This window comes from Lepidochelys olivacea (genome assembly GCF_965140295.1).
Source record: "Lepidochelys olivacea isolate rLepOli2 genome assembly, chromosome: 9".
NCBI classification, from domain to species: domain Eukaryota; kingdom Metazoa; phylum Chordata; order Testudines; family Cheloniidae; genus Lepidochelys; species Lepidochelys olivacea.
In genome coordinates, this window is record NC_140419.1 from 80,084,847 (window position 1) to 80,105,725 (window position 20,879).

The window sequence follows — 20,879 nt, forward strand, 5'->3', positions numbered from 1 at the left end:
CCAAACTTTAGTTTCCTAGCTTAGGAGTTTCATATTAATCAAAAGCATATAGCTTAATTATTGTCCTATACTTTCCTTTGAATAATCCATGTTCCAGTTTTCTGTGTTTCATTTACCTACATGGCTCAGCAACTCCAGTATGCAGAGCCTGGGACTGTGAATCTGTTAACACTCATGCAATTTCAGTTTGATTACTAGTCTCAGAATCCATGCCAATGTTTGTGTTCTAGTTGACGATTGCAGCAGGAAATGACTTAGTCTTCCTAAATACAAAACAGGGTCAGTTGTGGTTGTGTGAGAGGAGGTCAGGTGTAAGTTGAATTTGCATGTCCTAGTCTCTCTGTTCCTGCAGATCCATTCCTATGGACACTGGGTTATCCCGTTCTGACCTCTGACAAGCAAGCAGCACCAACCAAAGTTGGTAAGTATTTTCATCCCCTGCTAAACATTCTTTTGTGTTTCTTTGAAGTAGTCATTCAGATTGCTCTGAGATGGTCCTTGCTACGCTGAGCCTCTCCTTCTCTGAGCATCACACAGTGATGACCAGTTAGAAGAAAGCTATGAGCATAGGTACCTCAGGAGGCTTTGGATGGACACCTCAGACCAAAATGAGTGGCTGAGCAGCAGAGGATGTGAAAATCCCCAGTACCAATTGGTTGGTCCAGCCTGATGGAGGATGGAGCGAGTTTAACCCAGAGTCTGGATTGGTGGGTCTGAGTCACTGATTCCCAGTTACACAGGGAAGGAATGTTGTCTTCAGTCCCTCAGGCTAGTATAAACTGTGGAAACTGTGCAACTAGAGCATAGGAAGTAAACTCTGTTCATCCCTCCCACCTGATTTATTCTGTGTTGTAGGGAAAATAAAGCCCTGTGGAAAGAAGTGGCTGTTCTAAGGCAGAAGCACAGCCAACAACAGAAGCTGTTGTCTAAGGTACCATTGCAGCCTCTTCAGTGCTACGATCCTTATTCCTGCCTGTCGGTGACATTCCATGGCATTCTTTCATTATGTAGAATGACAGATGATGCTGTTATACGAGCATTGTTGTTGTAGCTGTGTTGGTTCCAGGGTATTCGAGAAACAAGGTAGGTGAGGTAATATCTTTTATTGGACCACCTTCTGTTGGCAAGAGACAAGCTTTTGAGCTTACACAGAGCTCTTCTTCAGCTCTTCTCTCACCAACAGAAGGTGGTCCAATAAAAGATATTAACTCACCCCCCTGCGCGCACACACCCCCACCCCCCGTCTTAACTCTGCAAGAGACAGGCCATATTAACCCACCCTAGGAAAAGCAATCACAGTTACTATACATCCAGCGGGAAGTGGGGCAGAGAATTTCAAGAGGAGTGTTCAGGGAAAGTTTCAGGGAAAATGATTGAGCATGTGGGAAAATTAGGAGGCTGAATGAAGGTGGATTGTTTAGGTCCTAAACCAGGGATTTGAAGTATATGTGGTGCATAGAGGTGCACTGGGCCTGTCCCATACAGGACCTGGGAGAAAACCTTGCTGTTCACAGTAGAAATGGGGAGAATAGAGGCTTTGTCTACACCAGAAAGGGTTTGCTGGTATAGTTCTACCAGCGCACCCTCAGCTTTATGCCAGCAGAAGGACAGCATCTACCTTAAGACTTTTGCTGGCATAGCTGTGTCGATTAGAGATGTGATGTGTGTGGTTTTTTGTTTTTGTTCTTTCCTACACTCCTAACTGGAATAGATAGCTATGCCATCAAAGCTTTTAAATGTACATCAGGCCAGAGTGTGGGATTTGGGAACTGCAGGGACCCTTGGTGGAGAATAGAAAATCATGAAATTGTGAACGAGTACAGCTAAATTTATGAAAAAGGAACAGGAGTACTTGTGGCACCTTAGAAACTAACAAATTTATTTGAGCATAAGCTTTTGTGGGCTACAAGATCTATGGAGGATCTTGAAGACCAGGAGAGCAAGGCTGCTAAATTCTGGCAGTGAAGATTTTTGACACTGAAAATTTAGGAATTGTCCTGCTGAAAGAACTTCATGGTCTGTCTGGTCTGTATCCTGTCTGTGGTGATTGTTAATACTTCATACTTCAAAGAAATATTTTTTTTAACTATTAATTCACCTACCTGGGATGATCTAATTTTGGGGGCCCTCTTATTTTTTTTTTTTCTTAATCTAAAGACAGTCACGCCAATTGGTAGTATTTATCTCTAACACATCTACTCTCTGCTGATAATTTTGTAGAGAAGCCTATACATTGATACTGAGTCGATTCTTGGTATCCATCCATTTGATCACATTTTCTTTTCTTTCCTCAGATCCTTCAATTTATACTAAGTTTGATAAGAGGAAACTACATTGTGGGAGTCAAGAGAAAAAGGTAACTAATTTTGACTATTTGATGGCCAAAGAGCTCTTGTAAAGGTCCCTTAAACACTTACTTTTATTATTTTTCTCTCCTTTCCTAGCTCATTCTTTTTTTTTTAAAACCAAGTCATCAAATTTCGTAAATGGAGACTTTTGAAAGATTTTACTTTTTTGGACCATAACACCACCGCTCTCTCTCAGAAAGACGGGTGGCGCATGTCTGTCTATATGCATGTGAGAAAGAAACAGCGGTGGGACGTGTGTCTTCCTAACTGTGCTGCCAGTGCAGGCTTCTTCTGAATTTTGCATGTGCCCTTTTTTTTTTTTGGTTACTGTTAAAATTGTAGCTCTGCTAATTGAAATGCGGCTTTGTGATTCTGTGGTTTTTATGTTGTGGGGCTATGAAGAGCTTGTCCTAAGAGTTGCTGTCCAAGTTTTTCTGTCCAGACTCTTTTCAAAGCAAATATGAGCAAATTCCTTCTCATTCTTATTTATTTATTATCATTTGTATTGCAGTGTCAGAACCCTGTTTATGCTGGGCAAAGCATGTGAAAAAATTATGCCTGCCCCCAAGAGTTTTCCCTCTTATTCAATAAAACAAGTGTGTGTGTGAGAGAGAGACAAAACTACAAAGGATGAGGATAACAGTAATGAAAGCAAGCATTTTACACCAACTGTTTGATGGCTTTGAATCTCTTAAATATTAGTCCCTTCCTAGGTGCCCTTAGCAAATGCTGCTGCTATTCTACATAAGCAAGTATGTGAAATCGGGCATTACTATGACTTGTGCTCCTATTCTTAACTATGCATTACAGCTATATATATATATTTTTTTTTTTTTTCTCAGATCTCTAACAGATGCGTCAGGTGCCTCACCTTCTAAATTCAGCCGGCAGTATATTCACCTACCTGTGGAGCATGGCAATGCGGTAAATTTTGAGGGGGCATTTAGGATAATGGATGTGTTTGTCATTGTATGGTCTGTTGAGGATATTATGGTTGCAAGATTGCTCAACTTTGGGTGAAACATTTCTGATTCTGATATAGAAAATGTTAAAGCTATTGCTATGTCCTCAAAACAATGGAAATACAGAGTTTGATGTTAAAAAAAAAAAAAAAAAGTCTAAATGTGGAACACCAATTGCAACAAGAATTAAAGACTGAGACCTTAATATGCCAGATGATTGATTTTTTTTTTTCTTTATATTGTTTCCTGTGGCATGCAGGTGGCTATTTCTGAACATGATCCAAACGGTGAAAATGATACAGGCATCATTATTCAAGATGTCACCAATACTGTGGATGATGCCACTGATGAGCTGCTCTCTCTAGTGCATACAAGCGGAAGTGATGGGTATGAATGAGAATGTGACCGTATTCAGACATTTTTAATACTTGTCATGATAACCTAAATGGCACTGCTTGAATCTAAAAATGTAACAGCCTAGACAAATCTTTAAATATATTCAGTGCATTACAGGTTGGTTTGTTTTTAAAAGCTGTTAGAAAACATGAAGATCATTTGGACACTAAGCAAAGCACTTAAGTGGGTTCTTCTCTTTAAACATGGAAATGGTCTGATTTGAATCAAAGTAAACACCTTGAGTTGAATTCTGTGGGACTATTTACCTGCTTAAAATTAAGCACATGCTCAGGCTCTTACATGCTGAGGCCCTGGTACGATAATATCTAAAGCAAACCTTAGAGTTGTTACCCAAGTCTGGGCAGTTACCTTGATTCTACATAACAGTTAAATAAGTGGGGTGGAGGAAAACCTCCAGCCTGCAACCTCAGACTCTTGTAGAATATTTGGGAGGAACAATATAAAACAGCCAAATGGGGCCATGATGATCTGAAGGTGGGACTCAGTTACTGTATTGGCTGAAGACTCCAATGTAGTCACCTAACAAATGTTTGTAAATTTGGCAATCTTCGTCTTTAGAAACTATGCCAAAAGTAAAAGGAAGGTCAATGTTTCTTGTGTGTCTCAGCCCAGGGAAAAGAGATCTTTGTTCCTAAAGAAAATCCCTTGTCCCTGCATGCTGAATGAGGAACCATGTAAAGCATGGAGTCTTTGAAACACATGGTTTCTCTTTCTCTCAATCTTTATGTCTTACAAAGTCCTAAGCCACACAGTTGTCGGCAACCAATACCAAATGCAGTCTCCCTTCAAAGCTTTGTAGTTCAAGTCTAGCATGATCTCCCATTTTTAGGGAGGATTTTTTTCAGCTCATGTCTTCAGATACTACTCCAGTTCTTCAAAATAGAATGTTCTGTTATAGTGCATTATCTAAGCTATAATAAGTGATTCTCCATCTCTCCTTTTATAAGGGTATTTTCACTAATTTTACAAGGGCCTGGAATGATGAATTGAGCACTCAAAGGATTTAATCTGTTAGACTTAAATAAAAGGCATTGAGAACTGAGATATTAAAGCTTGTAATGGGAAATCTGACAGCCTCTATGCTGTTGAGGAGGATGAAAATCTCAGGGAAGAAGGCCATCAAGATGGAGTGAACCCTTCTTCCAGGTGATGTCACAGTATCCTTTCACACTGTGGATACCCCCCTGGGCAAGGGAACCCCAGTTATTAGGAAGAGACAGGTAATTGTAGTGGGTGATTTGATTAGTAGAAATATTGATAGTTGGGGAAGGTAGGGGAGAGGTCATGGAGGCTGGATTTAGACTGTCAGGTAAGAGATTGAAGTCCAGGACTCCATGGTAGCATTCTCTGAAATGCTTCCTGTTCCACATGCAGGGCCAGTTAGACAGTAGAACTTTAGGATCTCAATGAGTGGATGAAATGATGGTGTTGGGAGGAGGGATTCAGGTTTATTAGGAATGGGGGAAGTTTTCAGGGAAAGTAGGAGCCTATACAGGATGGATGGGTTCTATCTAAACCAAAACAAAACCAGGTTGCTGGCATGTACAATTAAAAAGGTAGTAGAGAAGTTTTCAAAACAAAGGGCTGGGGAAAGTCAACATGTGCAGAAGAGCACCTGATTCAGATAGAGACTTCCCTTAGGGGAGGATTTATTAAAGGAGATGGTCTTTCCTAATAAAGAGGAGAGGATAGTAGTTGGCAGAGTCAGTCAAATGGCAGAGTTCCATTCTATTACGTTACATAGGGGGGAGGGATAGCTCAGTGGTTTGAGCATTGGCCTGCTAAACCTAGGGTTGTGAGTTCAATCCTTTAGGGGGCCATTTGGGATCTGGGGCAAAAATTGGGGATTGGTCCTGCTTTGAGCAGGGGGTTGGACTAGATGACCTGAGGTCCCTTCCAACCCTGATATTCTGTGATCTATGAAGCAGACAACTGAATATTGACAAATTTTAAAAATGCTTATCTACAAATGCTAGAAATCTAAATACTATGAGCTAGAGTGTCTGTTATGTCAATATTTTCATTTAATAGGCATCACAGAATGATAATGGAATGATAATCAATGGGACATGATTACAGCAGAGTATAAAACATATAGGAATGAACAGAGTAGGTCGTGCTGGTGAGGGAGTTGCAATATATGTGAAAGAGAGCATAGTGTCAAATATAGTTGAATCATTCATGATTTTACTATATTTGACACTAACTGTATCATAATAACAGGAATGTAGCAGTAGGCATATACTACCAGCCACCTGACTAGGAAGTGTGATTGTGAAATGTTCAGGAAGATTAGTGAGGCTGCAAAGTCAGAAAGCACGATGGGGATTTTGATGGGCCCCATATTGACTGAGTACGTGTCCCCTCAGGATGGGACGCAGAGATAAAATTTCAAGACCCCATTAATGACTGCTGCTTGGAGCAGCTAGTCCTGGAACCAGCAAGGGGAGAAGCTATTCGACATTGGTGAGGCCTCATCTGGAGTACTGTGTCCAGTTTTGGGCCCCACACTACAAGAAGGATGTGGATAAATTGGAGAGAGTCCAGCGAAGGGCAACAAAAATGATTAGGGGACTGGAACACATGAGTTATGAGGAGAGGCTGAGGGAGCTGGGCTTGTTTAGCCTGCAGAAGAGAAGAATGAGGGGGGATTTGATAGCTGCTTTCAACTACCTGAAAGGGGGTTCCAAAGAGGATGGCTCTAGACTGTTCTCAATGGTAGCAGATGACAGAACGAGGAGTAATGGTCTCAAGTTGCAGTGGGGGAGGTTTAGATTGGATATTAGGAAAAACTTTTTCACTAGGAGGGTGGTGAAACACTGGAATGCGTTACTTAGGGAGGTGGTAGAATCTCCTTCCTTAGAGGTTTTTAAGGTCAGGCTTGACAAAGCCCTGGCTGGGATGATTTAACTGGGAATTGGTCCTGCTTTGAGCAGGGGGTTGGACTAGATGACCTTCTGGGGTCCCTTCCAACCCTGATATTCTATGATTCTATGATTCAATTCTTGATTTAGTCCTAAGTGGAGAACAGAATTTGGTCTAATAGTGTTACACAGATAAAACTAAACAGGATCGTTTCAGGGGACGAGAGAAGATGTCACATTTATTATAATACAATTTGATTTATGACTAATAACTCTGTGTGTGTGTATATGTGTAATATATATATATATATATATATATATATATATATATATATATATATATATATATATATATAAAAATATTCTGCAGCTGCTGTATAGTTACCAGTCCTGAATGTAGCTGAGTTCGTGGCTGGGTTCATAGAATATCAGGGTTGGAAGGGACCCCAGAAGGTCATCTAGTCCAACCCCCTGCTCGAAGCAGGACCAATTCCCAGTTAAATCATCCCAGCCAGGGCTTTATCAAGCCTGACCTTAAAAACCTCTAAGGAAGGAGATTCTACCACCTCCCTAGGTAACGCATTCCAGTGTTTCACCACCCTCTTAGTGAAAAAGTTTTTCCTAATATCCAATCTAAACCTCCCCCACTGCAACTTGAGACCATTACTCCTCGTTCTGTCATCTGCTACCATTGAGAACAGTCTAGAGCCATCCTCTTTGGAACCCACTTTCAGGTAGTTGAAAGCAGCTATCAAATCCCCCCTCATTCTTCTCTTCTGCAGGCTAAACAAGCCCAGCTCCCTCAGCCTCTCCTCATAAGTCATGTGTTCCAGACCCCTAATCATTTTTGTTGCCCTTCGCTGGACTCTCTCCAAATTATCCACATCCTTCTTGAAGTGTGGGGCCCAAAACTGGACACAGTACTCCAGATGAGGCCTCACCAATGTCGAATAGAGGGGAACGATCACGTCCCTCGATCTGCTCGCTATGCCCCTACTTATACATCCCAAAATGCCATTGGCCTTCTTGGGTTCGTAGCTTGTGGTGGCTAACTGGCCAGGAAAGCTGGGCACAAGGAAGAGCTTGGTCTCTTTTGGGCATACACCGATGCCCTTCCATGTTGGCAGCAGAATGTTACCCTCCAAAGTCTGCCATCTCACCCATCCTTTTTGTAGGCTTTAGTTTGAATCCAGAGTCTATAGGTCTTTGGTGTGATTGATCACCCGTCAATTGCAGACATGACTGTCAGCCTAGGACTTGGTTTTGATGTTTCTTCAATTGTACTTTTGTCCTTTTGCCCTTTTCCTTTTAGGGTGGACTCTTCTTGCTTTGTCAGGGCTGTTGTCTGCATCTTCAGCCGTTGGTGTTTACACTTTATTTCATCAGGACAGGCTGGGGCTAGAGGTTGATTCCATCATCCATACATACCTCATTCACACATCTAAACTAATAAGATTGCAGCAGGGTTTTGCAAAAATGAAGGTTGCAGCAAGCTTTTACAAAATGGAGTGAGCATTTTAAAATGGAGTTTGGGACAAGTTAAAATGGAGTTTGAGTTACAATATGGACAAGTGTAAGGAATGGCAAACAGTGAACAGAAGTTACAATGTTGAAACGGTGTAAGTTTCAGCGATTTAAGCAGCAATTGGATTGAAAGTGGAACTCAGTTAGCCAGTTATTGGGGTAACTGGTTTTATGAATGTTGTTTCATTCATAAAACTTTGCTTGTGAAGTTATATTAATAAAGTGAACAATTAAAAACAATTTCATTGATCAGTTCTACAATAGCTGAACCACTCAATAATGACCATAGTGTAATTACATTTTACAGGGTGGAAAATATGAAAGAAACCCACCACAGTAGTACTTCATGTCAAAAGCAGAACTATATAAAAATAGCGAGGTTGGTTAAACGTAAATTAAAGGGAACAGTCATAAGAATGAAATGCCTGCTAGCTGCACAGAAATTTCTAAAAAAACCAAACTCTACGATAGAGGCTCAAACTAAATGCAAATTTTAAAAAAAACCCAACCGGTAATAGGACTAAAAAATGCCACCCTGGCTAAACAGAGTTTAAAAAAAAATAATTTTTCTTTTTTAATTAGAAGTCAAATCCTACTGAGGAAAATGGAATGGAGCATAAACTCTGGCATGTCAAGTGTAAAAATAAAATTAGGCAGGCCAAACAAGAATTTGAAGAACAATTAGCAAAAGACACAAACTAACAGCAAATTTTTTTTATGTATGTTAGAAGCAGGAAGCCTGCTGAGCAACCAGTGAGCCACTGGACAATTGAGGTGCTAACGGAGCACTCAAGGAAGACTACCCATTTATGGAAAAGCTAAATTAATTCTTTGTGTTAGTCTTTGCTGCAGAGGATGTGAAGGAGATTCCCACATCTGAGCCATTCTTTTTAGATGACAGATCTGAGGAACTGTCCCAGTTGAGATGTCAGTAGAGGAGGTTTCTGAACAAATTAATTAATGTAACAGTAATAAGTCAAAAGGACCAGATGGTATTCACCCAAGAGTTCTGAAGGAACTCAAATATGAAATTGCAGAACTACTAATTGTGGTATGTAACCTATCACTCAAATCAGCTGCTGTGCCAGATGGGAAGGTAACAAATGTAACACTGGTTTTTCTGTTGTGTTTTTTTTTTTTTTTTTTTTAAGGCTCCAGAAGCAATCCATGTAATTACAGGCCTGTAAGTCTAACTTCAGTATCAGACAAATTAATTGAAACTGTAGTAAAGAACAGAATTATCATAGCATGAACACAATACGTTGAAGAGTCAAAGTGGCTTTTGTAAAGCGAAAGCATGCCTCACCAATCCATTAGAATTCTTTGAGGGTGTCAAGAAGCATGTGGACATGGGTGATCTAGTGCAAGACAAGCCCAAGAAAGAAACCAACAGAACTCCACTGGCCATCACATACAGTCTTCAGCTAAAACCTCTCCAGTGCATCATCAGTGATCTACAACCCATCCTGGACAACGATCCCTCACTTTCACAGGCCTTGGGAGGCAGGCCAGTCCTCGCCCACAGACCTGAAGAATATTCTCACCAGCAACTACACACTGCACCATAGTAACTCTAACTCAGGAACCAATCCATGCAACAAACCTTGATGCCAACTCTGCCCACATACCTACACCAGCAACACCATCACAGGACCTAACCAGATCAGCCACACCATCACCGGTTCATTCACCTGCACGTCCACCAATGTAATATACGCCATCATGTGCCAGCAATGCCCCTCTATGTACATTGGCCAAACTGGACAGTCCCTACATAAAAGGATAAATGGACACAAATCAGATATTAGGAATGGCAATATACAAAAACCTGTAGGAGAACACCTCAACCTCCCTGGACCCACAATAGCAGATTTAAAGGTAGCCATCCTGCAGCAAAAAAACTTCAGGACCACACATCAAGGAGAAACTGCTGAGCTTCGGTTCATTTGCAAATTTGACACCATCAGCTCAGGATTCCACAAAGACTGAATGGCTAGCCAGCTACAAAAGCAGTTTCTCCTCCCTTGGTGTTCACACCTCAACTGCTAGAAGAGGGCCTCATCCTCCCTGATTGAACTAACCTCGTTATCCCTAACCTGATTCTTGCTTGCATATTTATACCTGCCTCTGGAAATTTCCACTACGTGCATCCGACAAAGTGGGTATTCACCCACAAAAGCTTATGCTCCCATATGTCTGTTAATCTATAAGGTGCCACAGGACTCTTCGCTGCTCTTCTAGCGGATATAGCTCGTAGCTCAGTGGTTTGAGCATTGGCCTGCTAAACCCAGGGTTGTGACTTCAATCCTTGAGGGGGCCATTTAGGGATCTGGGGCAAAAATTGGAGATTGGCCCTGCTTTGAGCAGGGGGTTGGACTAGATGACCTCCTGAGGTCCCTTCCAACCCTGATATTCTATGATGTGATATAGTGTACTTGGACTTTCAGAAAGCTTTTGACAAGATCCCACACCAAAGACTCTTAAGGAAACTAAGCAGTAATAGGATAAGAGGGAAGGTCCTTAGTGGATGAGTAACTGGCTAAAAGATAGGAGGAAAAGGTTAGAAATAAATGGTCAGTGTTCAGAGTGGAGACAGGTAATGACACCTCCCCCCGCCCCCCAACAATGTGTACTGGGACCAGTACGATTCAACATATTCATTAATGATCTGGAAAAAGGAGTAGAGAATAAGGTGGCAAAGTTTGCAGACAATACAAAATTACTGAAGATGGTTAAGTTCAAAGCAGACTGTGAAGAGTTCCAGAGGGATCTGCTAAAACTGGGTATGTGGGCAAGAAAATAGCAGATGAAATTCAATGTTGATAAATGCAAAGTAGTGCAAGTTGGAAAATATAGTCCTTACTATACATATAAAAGGATAGGGTCTAAATTAAATGCTTTCTTGAGTGATAACAATCCTGGACTCATCATGAGTAGTTCTAACGTCTGCTCATTGTGCTTTGTCAGCCTAAAAAGTTAACAATGTTAGGAGTCATTAGGAATGGGATGGCAATAAGACAGAAAATATCATAATGCCACTATATAAATCCATGGCACACCCACACCTTGAATATCGGGTGCAGTTCTGGTCGCACCATCTCAAGCGGTTTGTTAGAATTAGAAAAAGTAAAGAGAAGGGCAACAAAAAGGATTAGGAATATGGAACAACTTCCATACAAGGAGAGGTTGAAAAGATTGGGACTGTTCATCTTAGGAAAGAGACATACAAGAGGGAATATGATAGAGGTCTATAAAATCTTGATTGGTGTGGAAGAAGTGAATCAGGAAGTGTTATTTACCCCATCACATAACACAAGAACTGGGGTCATCTAATGAAATAAAGGAAGTACTTTCATACAACACACAGCTAACCTGTGGAACTTGTTGCCGTGGAATGCCGTGATGGCCAGCAGTATAACTGGGTTCAAAAAAGAATTGAATTAAGTTTATGGAAGATAGGTCCATCAATGGCTGTTAGCCAAGATGGTGAGGGATGCATCCCGCTGCTCCAGGTGTCCCTAAACCTCTGATTGCCATAAACTGAGATTAGACAACAGAGAATCAGTCACTCGCTAATTGCCCTGTTCTCTTCATTCCCTCTGAAGCATCTGAAGGCCGGATACTGGGCTAGATGGACCATTGGTCTGACCCATTATGGATGTTCTTATGTTTTTATGAAGTATTGTAGTAGCTGAGCTCTCCTGAGACTTTTCATTATGTGTCTTATATTTCTTAGAGAGCTCCAGACCACTCAAGAACATGATCTGCCTGCCTATGAAGCATCACAGCCCATTGAGTTAAGTCATACAGAACCAGACTATCCAGCCCAAGTTGCTGACAATCCTTTCAAGTCCAGTGCAGTAGGAAATCATGCCGTAGAGCTGCATACCACTCAAGTTAATGCTCCTGAAGATCCTGCATCAGTGATTGACTCCATCTTGAATGAGAGCAACTCCACAACTCAAAGCGATGCTTTTCTGGAGAGGTACAAAGTATCTTTATATTTGATTCTGGTGACTAGCCTATATACTAGTATTTTTGTGACATTACATTGTGTTAATTTTATAAAATGCTTCTAATTACAGATGTATGTACATATTGGAACACAGCAAATACCTTTGAAAAGCCTAGACCTCCCTCTCTTCCCTCCATTAATCATACATACATACAAACAATATCAGGGCTGGAAGGAACCTCAGGAGGTCATCTAGTCCAACCCCCTGCTTGAAGCAGGGCCAATCCTCAATTTTTGCTCCATATCCCCTAAATGGCCCCCTCAAGAATTGAACTCACAACCCTGGGTTTAGCAGGCCAATGCTCAAACCACTGAGCTATCCTTCACCCAGAGACCCCACTCCTCATTCAGAAGCTTTGGAAAAGAGATGGGTCTTGCTCCATATGTAGAAGGTCAGCACAATCTATACTAGGTTAGGGGGAGTGAATTCCAGAGCTGTGAGTCATTCACAGAGAATGCATGCCCTCCGGATACTAAAAATCTCAGGACTGTCCCCTCAAATGGCCCAGCTGTCAACTACCATGGCAGTTTGTGGAGAGAGAGGCAGACTTCCTGCTAGTCAGGAGTCATGCTGTACATGGTAGGACTTTAAAAATCAGAGTCAGCAACTTGAAATGCACCAAGAAGAAATCAGAAAGCCAGTGGAGTTGTTGAAGATTTTGTGTAATAGTTCCATGCAGCTGGTGCTATCAGGCAGGCAGCTGCAGTTTCTAAGCCCTGGTCTACACTGAGGGGCGGGGGGATCGATCTGAGTTACGCAACTTCAGCTACGTGAATAACATAGCTGAAGTCAGCATTCTCAGATCAACTTACCACAGTGAGTCGACTGCTGCTCCCCTTTCGACTCTGCCTGTGCCTCTCACAGCGGTGGAGTACAGAAGTCAACAGGAGAGCACTCGGGGGTCGATTTATTGCGTCTAGATGAGATGTGATAAATCGACACCCCACCCCCACTGGATCGATCGCTGCCCACCGATCTGGTGGGTAGTATAGACCTACTCTAAGGGACATTTGTAAGCTGGCTCCCTGTGGAGCATTTGCAGTTATCCAGTCTACAAGTCACAAAGGTATGCACAGCATTCGTGAAGTCCAGATCAAAGAGACATGGTCCTGAATACTTTAAAGTGAAAGCAGGTGTCTTCATCTATCACTGCTGCTAGTAGTAACTGGTGATATGCAAGTACTCTCCAACTGCAAATCCCTTGAGCAAAGTAGTTGTGGTAGGAACCATACACTTCTATTCTTTGCCTGCAACCCTCTATCATATACTGCATCTTGTTCAGAGTTAGCTTTAGCCAATTTGTTCCCCTCCAAATGCCATTCTCAGTCAAGCACTAGGAAAGTAAAAAATGCCAAACCCTCTGGATCTGATGGGAATATTAGACACAGATCTGTGTCTCTAGTATCCTGATGGCATCCCAGCCCAAATCAATCTCGCTATCTCTTTCACTTGCTCCTCATACACATTGAACAGGACTGAATGGAATCTGGCATGAAAGAGCCCTCGTGGAAAAGGAGTAACTGTCCAAAACAACACTCAGATCAACCTTATGATACATGTGATCAAAACATTCTGAGACGACAGCCCAGGCAAAAAAAGCATGTGACAGCTGTAAGGAGAATGCTGCAGTAGGCTGTGTTCAGTAAACCCTGCAAGACAGGATAGCAGTATTGCGTCACTTCTTAAATTTAAAAACAAACAAACAAAGCTTTTCCTCAACACAATAGTTTGTAACATACCCACACCAATTCTTCTGTCTTCAAATTGATAAGTGGTTTGAGTTATTGTTTCACAAACTATTCAAGGTTTCAAAGGAAAAAAATAGGTGGAACCTCTAAAGTAATTTTTTTTCTTCTGTATCATACAGAAAGCTGTTGGTCATGTGTGGCTAATGGAAAGCAGGTATCGTCTGTTCTCCATCTGTGCCAGCATTCTCAAAATAAGCCCGAGAATAGGGTGATGCTTAATACTACTTGGCAGGATCCAGTGGAAATAGGTCTCATTTCCTGAAACTGAGCATTGTATATTCTGGGTAGAAATCTCTAACTTAATTGGATCTGTCAATATTATAACATGGCAAGTACCTATTCTAAAAGTGAATGTTAGCATACATGAGGGGAGCAATAAACATCTAGCTGGACTTCTCCCAACCGCCCCAAAAAATCCTTTGCCTCTGGCAGGGGTTTGAGGCTGTCAGCAGTGAATTTATATGCTGCTGGGAAAAGAGGTTAGGCTGATCAGCCCCACAAACTGAGGTGCTTTCTTATCCTACAGAACAGGTATCTCAGTGACAATGACCATGAAGGTTTACACATCCAAGTTCTGGAGCAGCTGGAGAGTTAATTCTCAATGGTCCATTCAGCCTTAGCTGGGATTGCAAATAAGGGGACCAAATAGTGCCATTTTTGTGGGTTCTCTTTTTATCTAATGTGGACTCCTATCCAATAGAAGCTGGACTGAGACTAGCTCCACATAAGCCATGTGGAAAACCATTAGTGACTGTTGGTCACTACTGACATAGGCTAGGTTTGGATCAACTTAGAGGTGATAGTCTCTCTGCCATCCAGTCCTCTAGCAGCACATACTCTTATAATTAACTCTTGCTTTAGGTTGAATGTGCCTTTATTCTGTTACATAAGAAGAGACAGCCATATTGACAAGATTGGTTACTGGAAAAATGATGTCTAATTAACTCCTTTTCACAGTGACCTTAGTGCTATCCTTCAGGGATGAATAGCAGCAATAATTCACAGTTGTTGGAGTGGTGGGTGCAAATCCCCAATATCCAGTGGGATATCACCTCACTGAGAACTCAAGACCTGGAGTATTGCATTGCAGTTGTATAGTTTTGTTTAGCTGTGTGTGTGCGTGTGTGTGTATGTATATCTATCTATCTTTCCATTGTGGAAAGTAGTTCAGTGTACAGTGAGGGGTTGCAGTCGGTCTCCTTTCTGGCTTACATTCTAGCTGGCATTATTTTCACATTTCCTTTCCATTTGAGGTCAGGCTCTTTGTGTTCTGCCAGCCACCATAGGAAGCAGGTACAGATGGGCAAGAATCTGGTTGCTTGTGTTACAACATAAGCAGTAACCATACAGACCTGCTTTCCCATGCTGCATTCAGCACTGTTGTTTAAAAGGCAAGAGCTGCTCATCCTGAATAAAATAAAGAGAAATTTCATGTATTTCAGACCACAGAAGGATCCTGAGAGTATTTGGAAGAAATTTAAAAATGAGAGGAAAATACATGCAGAAAGGGGGAGAATCGAAGATGGTTTTCCTGCTTCTTTGTGATGCAATAGGTATTGGTATATTGGCATGAGGAGGAAGACTATCTGACAGATAAACAGTGCTGTATGTGTCAACGCTGCAGTTTAATGGGGTCTGTGGCATGGAAATGAGACCTACCTTGTACTTGCAGTGGCCCACTGTGGGTCCTGACCATTTCATATTTTTCTCCTGCTATCACTGGGCCACTAGATTATCCCCGGGACTCTTCGCAGCCTGCAGTACAGTCCACATGTCTTGTTTTCTGATGCATCTTGCTTTACATTGTCATTTTATTTCTTTTAGGGAAGAGATTCAGGATTTTCTGAATTGTATTGATGCCAGTCTTGAGGAGCTCCAGGCAATGCTGTCTGGGAAGAAATTTAACTTTGGCTCTGAATCCTTTAGTGATGTGAGTGTCTCCTTATTTGCACACTTTGATTTCTCAGATGTAATAATTGAAACAGTTACATTATTTCTCCTCCTGTTGGCTTTTATTCCATAGGTGTGTGTAGAGGAGAAGATCCTCATAAATACAGATGTAGAGAATGAAATAGTCACTGTAGGGACTCCTATCAGACCATCTTATGGTTTGTTACCCTCATGTACACGTCCCCGTGTTACATGGAACAAGAAATATATGCCTATTTTTATATATAAAAATATAAATGCCTGTTAGCATCACAGACTGATAACCAAGAACATTCTCCCTTCGTGCCATGCCTTAGTTGCCTGTGTACCCGCTAGATATTTGTGTTTGCTGCCCTAACTTCTTGAGGAATTGGAGATGATGCAGCGTTTAAATATTTTTTTGGTTGGTGTTCACTGCCTTTAGAGGCACTATATGTAGGGTTTATCAGGTCAGATGTGTTATGTTAAACTGAGATGGGACTTTCCATTGCATCATTGTTACGATCTGTTTCTTGTATCTGTTGGCTGGAAAGTCCTGAGGGGCTACAGTGAACAGAAGATGCAAGAAACTAACAGCCTGAATTTTAGTGCAGCGGAGCACTTGCTACTTTCATTGTAATCAGTGAGAATTATGGATGCTCAGCTCCTCTGGGGAAAAAAAAGACCGTGAGTATTTTGGGCCTTTTGGCTGAGATTAAGAGCAGCATCCGTTTATAAGGTGCATCTTCTAGCAACAGTACAGTTCTGAGGCATAGGAGATCAGAATTCTTTTCGGTTCTTGCTGTCATGCTCTGATACTGGACAAGACACTTTGCCTATGTGCCTCAGTTTCTGCTCCTGTAAATTGTGGAGGATACTAATCTGTCTCGCAGGCATCTTCTGAAGCTTCTGAAGTGCTCTTAGATTCTCAAATGGAAGGCCCTATATATTGTTGAATGTAACACATCCTCTATTAAAGGTGGTGTCCTTCCATTGAAGAGGGGAGGAATGGACTCCACAATCTGCCTGGCCTCCTTTTCCCCCCTTCCTTTGTGAACCTGCATATGCTATGTGTGTCCTTGTGATTTTTTTCCCCCATAAATATATATTATATAGTATGTTCTTTCTCTTTACCTTTAGACTTTCAATCCTGAGCTCCCAGCCCTGGACACACACTTGACAGATGCTTCATCCAATATGGAAAATGTAAGTGTTGGGGAATTTTTGTGGTGGGAAGGACTGACAAGGTATTGAAGGAGCTGAATTTTGTTTGACCCTAGTCAACAAGTTGTCTATGTGACAAGTGAAATTAATTAGAGATACAACATGAAAACTGCCATTCTAGTTTATTTCACTGTCCAAAGAGAGTGAAGAGCAGAAATGGGGGAGAGGGGAGCTTGAACTTTAGATTTATTTGAATTATCTCAGGTGTTACTATGTGCAGCAAGTAAGAGAAAGTTGTCTTGAGTGTCCTCTTAAAGTTTGCAAAGAGTCCTGTGGCACCTTATAGACTAACAGACGTATTGGAGCATAAGCTTTCGTGGGTGAATGCCCGAAGTGGGTATTCACCCACGAAAGCTTATGCTCCAATACGTCTGTTAGTCTATAAGGTGCCACAGGACTCGTTGCCGCTTTTACAGATCCAGACGAACACGGCTACCCCTCTGACTCTTAAAGTTTGTAATATTCCTACCTATTTAGGAAAACATTTTTCACCCATTCTCATTTTGCCTTTGGTAGCGTACTCTTTGATTTTTGTCAATAGAGGTAGGGAATAATGGGGAGGGGGAAACCTAGTCAGAAATACTTTCAGTTCATATATTCATGAATTATTCACTCAACTCTGTAAATGGGGCATTGATGAATATTTGTTTTCATTAAGAATTGACACCAGTTCTTCATAGTGATGTAAAAACTTGAATAAAATACACTTCTCCCAAACACACCTCCATAGAAGCTTCCTAAAGGGAGACTTAAGAACATGGCTGTTCTTTAATCCAGTTCTTAAATTCCTCTCTTGAAACAGAAAACTGGTGGAAAATATGGCTTCTGATTTTACAAATCTTGAAACAATATACTTTAGTTAAATACGCTTCTCTGTCAGCCTGCTTTGGATCACGTTAATCAGAGTAAAATGCTGGCAGCTTTCATCAGCTGTGATTTAATTTGTAAGCATTGAAACAGCTTTTCGTGGTCTGCACTGCTGGAATAAAAGAGCTAGCAGAGCTTTTGGTTTTGGGTGAGATCAATATTTACTGGGAAACATCTGCTAAAAACCAACTGCAGCAAACCTGTACAGGGAATGTTAGTTACCTGAATTACAAGAAGCTCCTGAAAGCTCTTATTTGCTGCACTGCCAGCTTTCACCCTCACAAGCAGCAACAGTCCTTAAAGTCAGGGCTGTGCAGATTAGTAATGGAAAGGAGGGAGGGGTGGGTGAGAGAGTGCATGCATGCCATTTTGGCCTTTTTTTGGTGGAGGTTTTAGTTAATGACTACCCCCACCCTCAGACTCTGTAACTTAACAACAGAAAGCTGGAAGTCCCAATAATATTTGAGTCTAAAAATTCTCTATTGCTAAATGTGCTGCCTTTATTTTGTTTTCACTTCCTCTCTAGATTGAGGACTTGACGGACAGTGTTGAAGAGCTAAGAACAAGTGAGCGGGAAACAGAAAACAAAGGTGGGCAGCAGGGAAAACTGGGAATTGTCCCAGAGTCTTTAGACCACCCTAAAAATACAGCACTGGGGTTTGAATTTAGCTTTCCCAACCTGTGTTGGTATGACCTCACTTCCATAGTTGAGAGCCCAGTTCAATTCCTGTTTAAGACCCTGACTTTCCATTGGCTTTAATGGGAGCTGAGTCAAGCCCTTAAGGATTTAATATAGCACCATCATCTTAGCTGTTGGATTTAATTTTTCCTCATCTCCCTTGGCCATGTGTTAATGTTACCAAGGAGACTTTGCATTTTTAAATAATTCTGTTTGCGGTGGTGGGAGCAAGTGGAATTCGGAGAGCTTCAAAGTATGGTTCACAGCTGCACCCCCTTTACTGTGGCGGTGTGGCCCACATAGACTGCAGCTCCCAGAATGTAATGCTCTGTCCGCTTTATTTATGGAGCGTGGTAAGTGTACATACAGCTTCATGTAATGTATGAGGTCCCAGCTCCGATGAGTTTGCACTCTACTTCAGGCATGAATACGAAATGCAAGGGAGCCTCAAACACAAGGTGGTTGAGGCGACAGCAAGGGAAGGCTTCATGAAAGGAGGCATATTGAGATGTGAGAGGTTGCTCCAAACAGAGGATGCAGCATGGCAAAAGGTGCAAGCTGGGGAGTGGCCAATGGGTGAGATTGGAGCAGTTGTAAAGACACAGCCAAGTGTATGGATCTAGAAGCAGAGTAGGAGGAAGTACAGGAAAGATTCAATAATGCCTTCAGGGCACTATGTGATAAGGAAAGGCTGAACCTTAAATCCGAAGTGTAAAGACAGGAAGCCACTGAGGGGATTTGAGTGAGAGGAAATAATCTTTGGAGTGACAAGAGGGGAACTTTTAACAGCAGCAGAATGAGGAGAGGTAAGTTGTTGAGAGGCTGGTGAATGCCATTTGTATAGCTTTACAGTGGTCAGGGCAGGCTATTCTGGAAAAAGTTAATTGCATGCATTTGTGATGTAGCAGCCACAAATTGTCTCCAGCCTAAAGATGAAGGGAGACAAGTCTGCTCCATTTCACACAAGCTTTAAGTGCAGTCCTTAGGATCCTTTTTGTTTCTGGCCCACAGCTGGTCAAAGGTAGTTTACCTCTATGATATCTGAAGCGAAGGAATTTCTGAAGCAATTCTTCCCCCCACCCCATTTCCCTTTTTGAATAAGACCTCCTTGCTCTCACACCTGTCATGAATCTGAGTTTAGAATGTCTGTTTCCTTACAGACATGCAGCTGATACAATACAGGGGAAACCCTCTGCTTTCGTTATTCGAAGAACTGCCTTCTGTTGAAGGTGTAGGGAAGACAGAGGATCCTAAAGATCTTCTCCTGTCCTCACTGGAGGAGAAACCCGCTCTCTCTCTTCCCTCAAGTAACGAAGCAGCTTCACCACTGGCAGCTCCAGCAAACCAGGCTGAATCCCTTGATGCATTGGAACTGTATGATCAGCCTCTGCTCTCGGAAGACGGAAATGGAGAGTATAAATTATTTCCCCTCCTGCTTCTCAGTCCTGTTGCTAACTTTATAGAAGAGGCCTCTGAGATAGAAACTGCTTGAGAACTTGTACAAAATCTGTCAGCTTCCTTGTCTAAAATATAGAGATGGTACAAGGCTCAGCGAGAAGCTTCTATTCCTGCCCCCCCCCACCCCCCCGGGCCTAATATGCAAAGAAATGAAAGGTCTCTTAAAAATGCAAGAGCAGTTCATGCAAGAAGCTGAAAGCAATGTCGAAACAAGAACTGCACAGCACTGAAGGCCCTTGGAAGAGGAGCAAATGTCACAAATATATTGCACTGTAATATGTAAAAAAATTTATATTGTTGCAAAAGGGAGATTTGTATCCTATTTTAAAGTTGGGCTGTATTTTTTTTTAGGTGTCCTGTCACATCCTATTGAATATTCCAACATGGGACTTGTTCTGAGAGTCTCTTTCATTAAGTGGTTTGTCTCTTGTTAGAACTAGTTTTTTTTTTAACATTTGAAAAGATGGAATATATTTTGTTTGTCTGTTGCTACAATTGTTTGCATCTGCCTGTGTAACTTTTTTCTAATGTTAGATTTGCCCCTAGGTATTAATATAGGCAAGATTATTTTCTTATGGAAAACAGTATTTTTAACATGGAATATTACTTTTTAGTAAGCTAACAATCATCCCTTACCAGAGTTCTTAAGTGTTCTGCTAGTTAACTGATTTCTTGTGCACAATACATGGCAGCTCCTCTGGTGTAACTTGCACATAACACACGCATGGGTCACTTGACCTTAGTAGTTGGGGATCTGAGAAGTCCAGAAGGTAACAAAGTCCAGAAACTGACCTTGCCTGAGCAAAGAGCACAGTTTGACATTTTCCTGCACCTGTTACAAAACTTTGAGCTCTGCCTTGGCTC

General features: G+C 41.7%; 1 protein-coding gene across 1 annotated transcript in view; it reads left to right on the forward strand.

The window, feature by feature from the left end:
* LOC311526686 (heat shock factor protein 3-like) overlaps positions 1 to 20,510 on the forward strand; it is a 28,938-nt gene extending 8,428 nt beyond the window's left edge. Inside the window, exons 5-13 of the mRNA XM_084639961.1 lie at positions 856 to 931; positions 2,295 to 2,356; positions 3,191 to 3,272; positions 3,570 to 3,697; positions 11,852 to 12,100; positions 15,704 to 15,809; positions 16,928 to 16,993; positions 18,405 to 18,468; positions 19,718 to 20,510. Coding sequence (XP_084496087.1) covers positions 856 to 931; positions 2,295 to 2,356; positions 3,191 to 3,272; positions 3,570 to 3,697; positions 11,852 to 12,100; positions 15,704 to 15,809; positions 16,928 to 16,993; positions 18,405 to 18,468; positions 19,718 to 20,049 — 1,165 coding nt within the window. The 3' untranslated portion in view covers positions 20,050 to 20,510. The remainder of the gene's footprint in view (positions 1 to 855; positions 932 to 2,294; positions 2,357 to 3,190; positions 3,273 to 3,569; positions 3,698 to 11,851; positions 12,101 to 15,703; positions 15,810 to 16,927; positions 16,994 to 18,404; positions 18,469 to 19,717) is intronic.
* Positions 20,511 to 20,879: the final 369 nt, after the last annotated feature.